Below are 14,985 nucleotides of genomic sequence, written 5' to 3' on the forward strand. Positions count from 1 at the left end.
AAGAACTGAGGGTGGGGGAAGCTGGAGGTGCGCCTTATACTGTGGCATATGTGCACCACTCCAGAGGTGCTCCCCTACAAATACTACTGTGTGAAAAACTTGCAGCACTGGTGCATGTATAAGAAGCACACACCTAAAATGGAATGGACACAACCAAGCACTCAAAGAAGAACTAGAAATCTCCTTAAACTCTCACTCTACAATTAGTCAAATACTAATGAAGAGAGTCAAGAAGGCCTTTTTAAAAAATTAACAGAAGCCCTTGTGAGGACACAAACTCATTATCAATGCTTTCAATTAGCTTTCTGTTCCTCTCATTACCTTTATGAGGCAGATATATCACAAGTACAATTATTTCATAATTCTGAAAAGGTCTCACAGAAAGACATTTCAAGTGATATCAATAAGGAGTGATACAAATTAAGAGCATTACAATGGATAAGCTTTTTTACAGTAAAAATTAAGAATTGCTTATTATGTAGTTGCATAATTTGAGTATACCCTAAAGAAAACACAAAACTACTATTCTGCTTAAGTTCTTGTACGTAGGTTTGTGGTCAATACAGTTCTTTAGAAACTCATGTACAAATACATCAGGCTTTTATATACATTTAACAACGGTATACACAAAAAACACAGTTTCCAAAGCCAGAACTTATTTACTCCATTACTATTACCACCAATCTAAAAACTCTACTTTACTTTTGAGTTTGTTAACAACGAATGATACTACTTTCAGGAAATACTAAGTAGTGGTTCTTTCTTTAAAGTTCAGTATTTTTCCCAGATCTCTTCTCTGATGTAAGAAAGATGTTTTTTTAAACTCATGATGTTTAAATGGATATTTAACCCATGAACAAAGTATAGCATTTCTGTACTTAATAGAAAACTGTTTAAAATAAAAATGTCTTAAATAGTATAGTTTCCTGGAGCACAAATATGACTGTAGCAAAATAAACCTATTGAAATCATACACAGTAAACAAAATGAGTTAAATGAAAAGATATTACAAAAACTGACAATGAATGGTGAAAACAAGCAACAAGATTTTTTTGTAACCAAACCACTGCAATGCTGTAGTAACAATGTTCTATAAAATGTGAAACTACAAGATTAATTAGCTCTAATTCAATCCTCAAGTGGCAATCCACTGACAATGCACTATAAATAATTAATAGGAATACTAGATAAAAGGGTTTCTTTTTTGATCCTCTAACAGGGTCTCAAGTATTGGAATGAAAAAGAGGGAGCATGGAAATATGTAAAGCACAACTGTGATGCATTCTCTAGAAGGAATTTTGAGGAAGTATGCAACTCCATTTAATGTATTGACTCCTGAACAGTCTTGAATTAACTGCAAATACCATATACTAAGTGCAACTCACAGATCCTTACACAAGTTACAGCCTCTAGGCAGTTATGAAGCCTTCGTGTTACATTCATAAGATAAAAATAGTCAAGAAAGAAAAGATGGGCTATATTTTGTAAATCAGTTTGACATTTCATTTTCTCATAATAAACATAATGCAAAAGAAATGTACTTATTAGGAAATATTTTCACTAGAGGTAGTTTTCCCTTTTTAAAAAAAAAAGTCTGAGTTGACAGCTACGTAATTCAGGGTAATAATACATTTGTAAATATTATTCTAGGAATTCCTCAAAACTTCATTCCAAGCTACAAAGTTTGTCATTTTTTCCCCAAGATGAATTCTAGGGCTATGCATTCACTTATCACAAAACTGACCAGTTTTGCCTGTTTGGTTTTTCCTTTGATATTTACATATCCTCTGCTTCTTGTTTCCTGCCCCCTTCCTTTTTTTCCCCCTTCCTCTCTCTCCCTTCTCCCCTATTTATTTTGGATCTGGACATCCAGAACTCAAAACTCCAGTCATCTGAAGAAGTGGGTTGTGCCCATGAAAGCTCATGATACCATCTATATGTTTTATTAGTCTATAAAGTGCAACCAGACTGTGTGTTGTTTTTTAAGTTTATCAAAAAAAAAAAAATTGGTTCATCAAACCCTAAAGGAAACCAAGTTGGATTCATTTTATTATGCTGCAGATACAAAAAGTCAACTTTGGTGGGGAATATATATGGTGTTGACCTCTAACTGCACTGGGATAAATGCTACCTAAAGTTGAGTCTTCACTAACATTTTACAACAATATGCATTAGTTATCTCACCATAGTTGTGTCACCATAAAAACACAACTTTGTGGCAGTGATGACATAAATGTTGGTAGTGTTTATACCCCTGGTTGGGTTCAAAAGCTGGCATTTGGGGTGTGTCCAATCTATACTTTACAAATGTATTAATTACCTCAGTGGTAATCTATTAACCTGAAATACATCTTTAGTGAAAACATTCTCCTAGCGCACATGAACAATGGCCTCCCTCAAATTAAAACAATCACAGAAGTGCCATCATTTACTGTAGTTGTAGTTGGGCATTGTATAAATGAGAATCTTGGCCACATAATCATGCAGGACACAGATTCAGGAACATTACAGTAGAGTCACAATTTCACAAAAACAGAGTTACCTTTGTAACTGTTGTTCTTCGAGATGTGTTGCTCACATCTATTCCAATTATCTGTGCATATGCCATGTGCATGACTGTCAGCAAGTTTTTCCCTAGCTGCTATCCTTCAGGCTGGCTGTGAAGCTCCCTTGAGTGGCTCTAGTACAACGCCCTATATATGATTCTATCAGAACGATGTCCGCCCTGTCCCTGCAAAGCTTGGGACGTACCTTCTAGACCAATGGAAGGGGGGGGGAGGGGGGCAGCCCCATGTGCCACAGAATCTGCAATCCATCCACCACCAACCCTGGGCTGAAATTCCAGAACAAGCAGAAGCAGTGACACTTCTGAATCTCCAGAGTAGCAGAGAGGTCTAAATGAGAAAAAACCTACCTTTAGAAGATACCAGGGAGGAAGTCCAGCTGAATCAACCACTCGTGAGCAAAGAACCACCTGCTGAAGTGATGTGCAATCTGGGTCTAAACTCCCAGGAGGTAAGATGCCTCCAGGTGAATAGCCTGCTCCATTCACAAGTCCCACAGGCAAAGAGCTTCCTGAAAAATCAGGAAGGACCACGTGCCACCTTGTTTGTTGATGTAATACATGGCAGTCGTATGGTCTGTCAAGACCAGCATTCCCTGGAATGCTGTGATTAATCACGGGTGATTAATCAGCCCCACCCAGTCAGAGGTTCAGGGCTCTCTGCATGGAACTGACTGATGAGGCGGGGCTGATTAATCACCCGTGAAGCTGTGCTGTCCTGCAGCTTAGAGGAAACACTGGTCAGGACCACCACACATTAACCCCAAATATGGGGAAGAAAGGTCAGGAACACAAGGCAAACTGTCCTAAGCTCCCGAACATGAAGGTGAAGGAACAACTCCTCCCTTGACCACATAGCTTGTGTGGTAAGATCCCCTAGATTCACCCCCCTACCCATAGTGGACACACCTGTAACCAGAGACAATGTTAGTCATTCCACACTCAACAACCCATGATATCTCTGCCACCAGCTGAGGGTGAGAGTCACATGTTGTGGAACTGTGGCCACCATGTCGAGGTTGTCACGTACTGGACAATATGCAGCTCTTGCAATTATCAGTCTGATGAGTTTCCCCCAGGCACCGAAGATGCAATTTGTAGGGTCACTTGTTGGCTTATGCTTGAAGCAAGAGCTGCACTGCTTAAATCCCTGGGACTTTGGCATGTCCTGGAATGGATGGGAAGGGGCAACAGAGGAAAAGGGGAAGCCCCTTTACTCCCACTGCTACAACACTTAGCTGCTAAGGATCAACTACTGTTAAACAAACAAGCTGACTAAACTAGGGATGAATGGCACTTGCAATTCAAAAGAGCCAAAATTCCAACAGCAGCCACTTGGTGGTAAGAAGGAACTGAAGGGCCCTCAGGTTAACAGGGTCATATATAGGATATTGCACCAGTGCCACTCCAGCAGGCTCCACAACTGACCCAATGGGTAGCAGCTTGGGAGACACTTTCCAACAGTCATGCACGCAGCACACGCACACCTAATTAGAATACATATGAGCAAGCACTCAAAGAAGGACACCAATTTTACAAAAGACCAATTACATGTACAATTTTTACTGACTTGAAGGTGTGGCAGGGTGGGGAAAAAGTCATAACGAAAACAAGTATCAATGCAAAACTAATTGATATCCTGCCACATTCTGATACCTTGAACACACTGAAAATCGCTTTGCAGTGGTCTGAAAGACAAGAAGAAAGCAACACAGCACAGCATACTGGAACTTATGCACTATATTTATTGTAATTTTTAAGTGTACAGTTTTATGAATTTGTGGATTTTATTAATTCAATCCTCAATCAGTTCAAAAAACAGTATCTATTGCATAATCCTGTTTCACTAACTGTTGTAGTTGTGTGTTAATGAGGTATATAAACTTTAACTTAAAAAGGATTCAAGGTCACCATGTTGCATTTATGTTTGTGAAACTACAGTCACGAAATAGCAAGAAAATAATTCTTTGAAAGCATCTACAATAGTACTACAAAGCAAAAATACTGATTCATCTTCGTTCCTGATGCCTATAGATTACATGAATTTAGAAGCAGTGATTTCTGTCACCACCATTCACACTTTGTGTACTTCCAAAGCTGAGTTCTATAAACACATTCATTTAGTATAATTTTTTTTTCAATATTTTAACGTCAACCAATTGATATTTTAAACATGAAAAGGACAAAGATGGTTTTTGGAAAAAATATAAAATGATTAAAACTGGCATTTGAAGAATGGAGGGGGAAGTCAACATCCCGATACTATAAAAATGGCATGTGGGGCACTGTGATGTAGTGGACTAACTCCACCCTGGGCAAAATGGAGTTAAGCTAATGTAGGCTCACGTGACACCATCCCAGTTGACTGCAACAGATGTCAACATGGGAAGGAAGAGCTTCAGAAGAAGAAACCTGACTCAGTTGATGGCAGATCAGAGAGGAGGGCAGATCTCACTGCTCAGTTCCTAGAGAGCTGACTGAAGGCAAAAACTCCCCAGATGATAGCTACCTGACAGCCTGTCTCTGAGAGGGGAAGGACAGATGCTGACTCAGTTGGAGAGGGGATCATTCCTCTTTATTATTTAAGAACTAAATTTATGGCTACGGACAAGGACCCTTTGAAGGAAAAAGAGTCCCGAAACAGCTTTGGGATGATTAATTTGTGTTAGTTTTCCTTGTTTCTGCACGCTGACTACCACCGAAGTGGAGAGACTACAAAGCATCCTGCAGGAGGACCAAGTTGAAGGAGGCAGATCACTGCAGTGCCATAGCGACCACTGGCAGGTGATATCCGACAGGAATAGAGCTGTTACATCAGAAAGGGATGTGCTCTAGTGGTGAATCAATACCTTCATAGGCGGTGACAGGCCATGAAGGAACTTAAATATGAAGACAAGTAATGTGTGTTTTATAGGGGGGGGGGGGGGGGGAATGGGTGACTCAATGGAGGAATGATAGTGTGGAAGCAACAATCCAGGAACATGAGTTTGGGGCTAAATAGCATTTGTAAACTTCTGACAGGAAGAGGACCTGAAAGAGGTTTAGCTGTGTTGTTGGAGAGGAAAGGCTGGATCTTAGCAATGGACTGTTAGATGAAGAAGCATAGATTCTGACACTGTGTGGAATACAGGGATATAGAGAGAAGGCCAAATAAAAGACGACACCCTTGTTATGGGCCTGACTGACAAGGAACAGAGAGGTCCACAATTACTGAAAAATGTGGGAGGAGGAAGCACTGGTATAAGAGAGAGATAGAAGTCTATTTTGGCCACACTGAGTTTTAGTTGATAGCTGAACATCCACATGGGCTTGTTATGGTAACGAGTAATAGTAGCTGTGGATGTCATCTCGCCAAAGCAACATGGATGCTACAGTGGCACGGCACTCCAGTTCTCACTTTACAATCTTGCTGGAACGCCAACTGTTTTTCTATGACAAATCTCAGTACTGCACCTTCCACTCGGCAAAGCAGAACAAAGCTGCGGAGGACCTGGGCGGCGGGACCGCGGTGCGTCTCGGTCCCCCGCCCGCATCTCCCTGGTCTGTTGGGGAGGGGGGCGCAGCTAGTACGCCTCCCCCCCCAGCAGTCCAAGCTTTTCTCCAGACGCCTGTGGTAGAGCAGCTGGGGCGCTGCCGGTTGGTCCAGCAGCGCCGCTCTGGGCGCTACTGGACCAACCCGGCGGTATCCCAGCTGCTCTGCCCCAGGCATCCTGATTCAGCCGCTGATGGTCAGTTTCAGCAGCGGCTGAATCAGGACACCTGGGGCAGAGCAGCTGGGGTGCTGGTGGATTGGTCCAGTAGCTCCGAGGAGCGGCGCTACTGGAGCAACCCAGCAGCACCCCAGCTGCTCTGCCCCAGCCGCTGCTGAAACTGACCAGCGCTGACTACAGGAAGCCCGAAGCAGAGTTGCTCTGCCCCGGGCTTCCTGGAATCAGCCGCTGATCAGTTTCAGCAGCAGCTGACTTGGGGACGCCTGGGGTTCTTAAGTTGAATCTGTATGTAAGTCAGAACTGGCGTCCAGATTCAGCCTGTTGAAACTGATCAGAGGCTGATGCCAGGAAGCCCGGGGCAGAGCAACTCTGCCTCGGGCTTCCTGTAGTCAGCCGCTGGTCATTTTCAGCAGCGGCTGAATCTGGACGCCAGTTCCGACTTGCATACAGATTCAACTTAAGAACAAACCTATAGTCCCTATCTTGTACGTAACCTGGGGACTGCCTGTATCATGAATTCAGGAATCTCCCCTTGAAGAACATCTTACCAAATTCTGAGTAAAGGTTTATCAATATAGCTGTTTTAACATTATTCAGGTTAGAGGAACAGCAAAGGTTTTCCAATTAAAAATTCACAGTTGTAGTTAAAATAATGAAAGTTAACAGGCCCAATTATAGGGTCCATGATATCTCAATTAGTCTTCAATTTTACAACATAAAAAGAAAAAAGTATTTTATGTTGATTCATCATGCCCAAACCCAGTCAATGCTTCTTACATAAGATCCTCTAGACCAGTGGTCTCCAACCTTTTCACACCCAAGATCACTTTTTGAATCTCAGAACTAGCAAAGATCTACCACTCCATCCTTCCCCCAAGACTCCATCCCTTCCTTTAAGCCCCAATGTTTCTATTCTCCTCCTCTCCACCACTTGCTATCCCCAGCCCCTATACACTCTACACCGCCACTTTTTTTTTTCTTCCAATTCTTAGGTAAGAAGAGGTTTTTCCAACATTTGGCCTGTCTAGACTGGACCAAATGTTAGAAAAACCCATTCTTTTGGAATCCCCCATATTCCTCATGGAACAAGAAATATAGGAGTTACCAAAAGAGCATGTTTGCTCTTCCACTAAAAAAAAGCAGAAGGACAAATGCACCCCTGGATGCAGAAGAGTTTTTCCAGGATCTCTCTGGAATCCTGGAAAAACTCCTGCAGTCTAGCCATACCCTCACTGGGTTGAGACAGGATGGATGGGCTCTGGGGTAGGAATGAGGGATTTGGGGGTGGGAAAGGGTGAGAGATGCAAGCTCTGGGAGGAAATTTGGATGTAGGAGGTGGTAGAGAAGGGGATGCTGGCTCAGGGAGGGGGCTCCAGGCTGAGAAGTGTTGGGGTCAGATGAAGGGTTGCGGTACTTAGCAAGCCACAGGCTTGTGGCGGTGAGGTTGCAGGAATTTGGGTTAGGGTATGTAAAGGCAGGGGGTTCCAATGTATGGAACCCCATACATCCAGGTTCTGGGGAGATGCAGGAGTGTTATAATGCTGCAGCCAGATGAGGGTTTGGCCCCAAATTGGGGGTTTGTTGGCCAGGCTTCATTTTTAAATAAAATACTATGTCAAACACAAAAAGTCTCTGCATTGTCTTTATTTATGAGAAGGGCAGGGAACCTGTGTTGAGTCAGGGGGTCACTGACCCACAGAGAAGTCAGTTGGGGCCACACAAGGGAGATGCAAAAAAAAAAAAAAAAAAAAATCCCCACAGAAAGAAACAAAACAAAAAGAACCCCACACTCTTCCCAACCCAACCTCCTCCCTCCCCCAAGCTTCACTAATGTGGACCCAACTGTGCTGGTGGGAGCAGGGGACATGGTACTGGAGAAGAGTCCTAGTGAGTGCTGGGGCGGGGCAAGGGTTCTGCAGCAGAGCACAGGAGAGAGGGGACAGGGTGCCGGGGGGAGGGGACAGGATACCAGTGGGAGAGGGGACAGGGTTCTGGGGTGGGAAGGGTTCTGCAGCAGGTGACAGGGTGCCAGTGGGGAATAGGAGAGAGGGGACAGGGTGCCAGGGGGAGAGGACAGGGTTCTGCAGCAGGGGACAGGGTGCCAGTGGGGGCAGGGAGTCCCCTTCACCAGCCTTCTCCCAGGACTCCCCTCCGCCCCCTCAGAGGAAGGAAGCCCCCATAAGTTTAATGAGCTAAACATTAAAAAGGCCGTAGAGCAGTTTTTAAACTAAGAGATGGGGGAAAGCCGATTGGTGCGGTGATGCACGTAAATCAGAGGGAGACTTCTCTTAGAGGAGAATCTGTTGATAGAGATTCTCTAAGCTGTTGTCAGAAAGAGAGAAGGGGAAAGGGCAAACCATGGGCCAGAGCAGACAAACAACCACATACAAAGGAATCCAATGCATCAGGGAAGGGCAGACAAATAAGCAGTGGCAAATTTTTAAAGTGCTTCTACACAAATGCTAGGAGTCTGACTAAGAAGATGGGTGAACTAGAGTACCTAGTATTAAATGAGGAGATTGACATAATAGGCATCACTGTAACCTGGTGGAATGAGGAAAATCTGCGGGACACAATCATACCGGGATATAAAATATATCGGAAGGATAGAGCAGGCCGGGTGGATGGCGGAGTGGCACTGTATGTGAAAGATAATGTAGAATCAAATGAAATAAAAATATTAAGTGAATCGACATGTTCAATAGAATTGCTATGGATAGTAATTCCATGCTCCAATAATAAGAAATTAGCAGTAGGAATATATTACCGACCACCTGACCAGGACAGCGATACTGACATTGAAATGCTGAGGGAGATTAGAGAGGCTACCAAAATAGAGAACTCTATAATAATGGGGGATTTTAATTACCCCCATATTGACTGGATACATGCCACCTCAGGAAGAGAAGCAGAGATAAAATTTCTCAATAGCTTAAATGACTGCTTCTTGGAGCAGCTGGTGCAAGAACCCACAAGGGGAGAGACAATTCTCGATTTAGTCCTGAGTGGAGTGCAGGATCAGGTCCAGGAAATAACCGTTACAGGACCGCTTAGGAATAGTGACCATAATATAATAACATTCAACATTCCGGTGGTGGGAAGAACACCTCAGCAGTCCAGCACCCTGGCATTTAATTTCAAAAAGGGGAATTACACAAAAATGAGGAGGTTAGTTAAACAGAAATTAAAAGGCACAGTGACTAGAGCCAAATCCCTGAAAGCTGCATGGAAACTTTTTAAAGACACCATAATAGAGGCTCAACTTAAATGTATACCCCAAAGTAAAAAACATAGCAAGAGACATAAAAAAGAGTCACCGTGGCTTAACCACCATGTAAAAGAAGCAGTGAGGGACAAAAAGGTATCCTTTAAGAAGTGGAAGTCCAATCCTAGTGAGATAAATAGAAAGGAACATAAACACTGTCAAATCAAGTGTAAAAATGTAACAAGAAAAGCAAAAAAAGATTTTGAGGAACAGCTAGCCAAAAACTCAAAAAGAAATAACAAAATGTTTTAAGTACATTAGAAGCAGGAAGCCTGCTAAAAAACCCGTGGGTCCCCTAGATAATCAAACTATAAAGGAGCAATCAAGGATGATAAAGCCATGATTTCTTTGCTTTAGTCTTCACGGCTGAGGACGTTGGGGAGATTACCAAATCTTCACCGTCCTTTGTGGGTGATGAATCTGAGGAACTGTCCCGGATTGAAGTGTCATTAGAGGAGGTTTTGGAACAAATAGAAAAACTTAATGTTAACAAATCTCCAGGACCAGATGGCATTCATCCAAGGGTTCTAAAAGAACTCAAATGGGAAATTGCTCAAATATTATCTGTGGTTTGTAACCTATCCCTTAGATCAGCTTCCGTACCTAATGACTGGAAGATAGCCAACATGACACCAATATTTAAAAAGGGCTCTAGAGGCGATCCGGGCAATTACAGACTGGTAAGTCTAACTTCAATACCGGGTAAATTAGTCGAAACAACAGTAAAGAATAAAATTGTGAAGCATGTAGAAGAACATAATTTGTTGGACAAAAGTCAACATGGTTTCTGTAAAGGGAAATCCTGTCTTACTAATCTCTTAGGGTGTGTCTAGACTACAGGGTTTTGTCGACAATAGTGGACTTTTGTCGACAAAACTATACCTGCGTCCACACTACCACTGAGTTCTGTCGACATAACGTCGACAGAACTCAGCAGTTTTGTCGACGCTGGTAAACCTCATTTTACGAGGCATAACGCCTTCTGTCGACAGAGTTTCTGTCGACAGAAGGTATTATTGCATGTAAACTGTCCTTTGCGTCTACACTACCATGTCGACAAAGCAGCTTGCTTTGTCAACAGAACTCAATGTAGTCTAGACGCTCTTTGTCGACAGAAGTTTTGTCGACAGTATCTGTCGACAAAACTTCTGTCGACAGAAGCCTGTAGTCTAGACGTACCCTTAGAGTTTTTTGAAGGGGTTAACAAACATGCAGACAAGGGGGATCCAGTAGATATAGTATACTTGGATTTTCAGAAAGCCTTTGACAAGGTCCCTCACTAAAGGCTCTTGTGTAAATTACATGGCCAAGGGATAAGAGGGAAGGTCCTTTCTTGGATTGAGAACTGGTTGAAAGACAGGAAAGAAAGGATAGGAATAAATGGTAAATTTTCAGAATGGAGAAGGGTAACTAGTGGTGTCCCCCAAGGGTCAGTCCTAGGGCTAACCCTGTTCTACTTATTCATAAATGATCTGGAGAAAGGGGTAAGCAGCAAAGTGGTAAAGTTTGCAGATGATACCAAACTGTTTAGGATAGTCAAGACAGAAGCAGACTGTGAAGATCTCACCAAACTAAGTGATTGGGCAACAAAATGGCAAATGAAATTTAATGTGGATAAGTGTAAAGTAATGCACATCGGGAAAAATAACCCCAACTATATGTACAGTATGATGGGGGCTAATTTGGCTACAACAAATCAGGGAAGAGATCTTGGAGTTATTGTGGACAATTCTCTGAAAACTTTCACGCAGTGTGCAGCGGCGGTCAAAAAGGCAAATAGGATGCTAGGAATTATTAAGAAAGGGATAGAAAATCAGACCCAGAATATCTTACTACCCCTGAATAAAACTATGGTACGCCCACATCTTGAATACTGTGTACAGATGTGGTCTCCTCACCTCAAAAAAGATATTTTGGCCTTGGAAAGGGTTCAGAAAAGGGCAACTAAAATGATTAGGGGTTTGGAACGGGTCCCATATGAGGAGAGGTTAAAGCGACTGAGACTTTTCAGTTTAGAAAAGAGGAGACTGGGGGGGTATAATAGAGGTCTATAAAATCATGAGTGGTGTGGAGAGGGCCGATAAAGAAAAGTTATTTATTAGTTCCCTAAATAGAAGAACTAGAGGACACCAAATGAAATTAATGGGTAGCAAGTTTAAAACTAATAAAAGAAAGTTCTTCTTCACATAGCATGTAGTGAACCTGTGGAACTCCTTGCCAGAGAAGGCTGTGAAGGCTAGGACTATAATAGATATTAAAGAGAAGCTAGATAATTTCATGGAGGTTAGGTCCATAAAAGGCTATTAGCCAGGGGATAAAATTGTGTCCTTGGCCTCTGTTTGTCAGAGGCTGGAGAGGGATGGCAGGAGACAAATCACTTGATCATTGTCTTCGGTCCACCCTCTCTGGTGCACCTGGTGCTGGCCACTGTCGGCAGACAGGATACTGGGCTAGATAGACCTTTGGTCTGACCCAGTATGGCCGTTCTTATGTTCTTAGTGCCTCCTCCGGGGCCGACTCCCCTTCCAGCAGAGTAGGGAAGCCTCGGCGCGTGCCTCCTCTGGGGACTCCCCCCAGCAAGTTCCAGCATGCCACAAACCTGAGGGAGGGGAGCAGCCCGCACACTTCCAGAACCCCCGGAAGTGGCACACAGCTGCAGGACTTCTGTCCACCCCACAGGAAGCTGGCATTACCTCCATTTTCACTGGAGGTAGATAGTGGGGCTTCTCGGTGGTGGGGGAGAAATGGAGGAGCCCCGAACGCCTCGCAATCAACCAGTCGAGCCCTCGCGATCGACCAGTTGGTGACCATGGCTCTAGACCAGTGTTTCTCAACCAGTGGTATGAGTGCCCTCAGGGGTACTTGAGAGAAGTCTGGGGAGTACATCAACACAACTGAAATTTGGAGAAAACTGAATTTTTGTTTTAAGTTTTAACGCACTTTATTATTTTTGTACTTTTTACACCCAAAAATTTAATCACCCTGCCAGCTACAATTAAGTTGTGGTAAACAAATGTGTTGCAATGGTAGAAGAAAAAATTGAAAACTGTAGGTACTGGGGGTACTTATAATTTTTTTTTTTTTTTTTAAAGTATACTTTATTAAAAAAAAGGTTGAGAAACACTGCTCTAGACTTCCTATCTCAATTGTTTCCTACGGAAAGTTTTAGAACAGGGGTGAGGAACATGGGGAGTGTCTTTCTCCTTCTCAGTTGGGGGCCACATCAGTGAGAGTTTGTTTTGGATTTTTTTGGGTTTTCTATTTGTTTTTTTTTGCTTTTCACTTGTGTGCGGCCCCTGAATGATTGTTTACTGTGGTTCACAGCCCCCAATCCAAAAAGGTTCCCCCACCTGTTTTAGAGTGAGCTTTGACACCACTTTTGTTCTGTCCTTAGTAGTCTAATCAGCCCATTGTAAATTAGCCTCTATCACATGTCCTCAGTATCTCTTCTGCATAACTAAATGTACTATGGAGGCACTGACCGTGATTCTTCAAACATATAATTCAGTCAATTTCAATACACCAGCGTTTCTTAAAGCATGTTCCGTGATACACCGGTGTGCCACAGAGAACAGATTTCAAAATGGCCGCCCTTAAAGGGACAAGCCTCCTTTTTTTAAAAACATTTATTTATTTATTTTCGCTCAACAACTTTTCCCTGGGGAATGGCCACCCTTAAAATGGCAAGCCTCCTTTCTCCCCCTCCCCCCAACAACTTTTCCCTGGGGGCTTCCCCTCCCCCCCCCCAAAAAAAAATCCTTGGTGATCCCAATAAAAAAAAATTATTATTTAATGTTCCTCAGTCTTAAAAAGTGTAAGAAACACTGGTCTACACTGTTCAGTTTACAGTGCTAAAGCCTTGCTACTATAAAATATGCAATGTACTCACCCTGCCAACAGAAGAGAGCTCTTCTTTGCTATTAAAATAAAGCCACCCCCAATTAAAGGGGTAACTGTCATTGGGAGAGCACCTCCCATCAACAAAGCGTTGTCCATGACAGCGCTTTTTCCATTGTAACGCCTGTCCATCAGGGATATTTTTATACCAATAAAAATGTTTATTACAACACTGTAGTTTAGACATAGCCTTAGACATAAGTTTAGTCATTTTTCCCCCTCAATAGCTATAATTTACTCAGCTTGGTAATGAGAATGTATACATATAAGAAAAAAAGATTAGAAATAAATAGACTGTTATCCTTTCGGCTAAAGAGAATATATTGCTATGGTTTTGAACTCTATTTTACTTTGGGATCATTTAAAATCAGGTCATTATTAGCCCTTTTATCTGAAAGTTTTCAACATAATTCACAAAGACTCCATGCCATCTCTTTCATACTGTCAGTGTTATGTGTTTCCTCACCCCATTGTTCTTAATAAGCTATGAACAAGCAATCAATTAGGTATACACATTTGGAAACAGATATGAAACCAAATATCAACCCAGCTACAGTGTGTCATCTTCAAAATATAAATCACATCAGTCTAGTAACTCAGTCACAGATAAATCTACTTCAGTGTATTTACTGTTGGAGTATAGTCTCTGCCCTAAACATGCTACAAGTAACTTTCAAACTATTTAAAAGCTAAACAAAAGGGTAACATTTCTATTATAGTGAATTTTATAAATAAAGCATGATTTAATGTATTTTTTTCTTTTTAAGTACAGATTCAAAGTGCTGTTTTGAATTCTGAGATCACTTCCAGAGTTTATTGGTATTAGTAATAAACATTAACAAAAATCAATGGTACCTATTTTTAAAGAGGCTTCAGAAGCCTGGCTTGTATGACATACAACAGAAGTAATTTACTGGATGAAAAAGAAGCTTTGCTTTAATCTCTCCAGATGTTTAATGTTTAGAAATTCATTAATATCAATATCCTAATGGGAGTTTTCCCCTTGTTAGTTTAGGTAAACTCTTCTCTTTGATGTTTGTAAATTACAATTACATTTACATTTAGTAGTTGCTTTTGAAATATCCTTACCTGCACCTTTTTCAGTGCTACTGGTACCCCATCCAAAAGGCAAGTTGCTCTGTAAACTTCACTGAACTGTCCACGGCCGATCTTCTTTTCTATTCGGAAGTTGGCTAGCGTATTATAGCCCATGTCAGGTCGTAAGGCTTTCTGTAGTTAAGGTATTAGAAAATAACTTATGCCACACAAGTTTATATTTCAAAGAAAGCACATTCATCAGCTGCACTCCAGTTTCTGAACTAAGATCTGAATCCTATGAATACTTGAATGCATATATTTAATGTTAAGTGTGTGAGGACTCCACTAAAGTAGGGATGCAAGCATATGCTTATTGGGTAATTGAGTAGTTACTCAGCTAGTCGCTTCCCCCTATCCTGCAGCTTCCATCAGAGAGAAGCAGCAAGTGGAGGGTAGGAAATGGTGCTGGGGGGAGCCAGCTTAAAAGCCGGTTCCCCCAGCACTGTTTCCAC

General features: G+C 42.2%; 1 protein-coding gene across 6 annotated transcripts in view; it reads right to left on the bottom strand.

Moving 5' to 3' along the window:
* The window catches only part of NEK7 (NIMA related kinase 7), a 127,284-nt gene that overhangs the window by 64,848 nt on the left and 47,451 nt on the right, over positions 1-14,985 (bottom strand). For all 6 annotated transcript variants that reach the window (XM_075936690.1, XM_075936685.1, XM_075936686.1 and 3 more), the window contains one exon: positions 14,525-14,665. In XM_075936690.1, coding sequence (XP_075792805.1) covers positions 14,525-14,665 — 141 coding nt within the window. The remainder of the gene's footprint in view (positions 1-14,524; positions 14,666-14,985) is intronic.

Source organism: Pelodiscus sinensis, chromosome 9, assembly GCF_049634645.1.
Source record: "Pelodiscus sinensis isolate JC-2024 chromosome 9, ASM4963464v1, whole genome shotgun sequence".
Classification (NCBI taxonomy): domain Eukaryota; kingdom Metazoa; phylum Chordata; order Testudines; family Trionychidae; genus Pelodiscus; species Pelodiscus sinensis.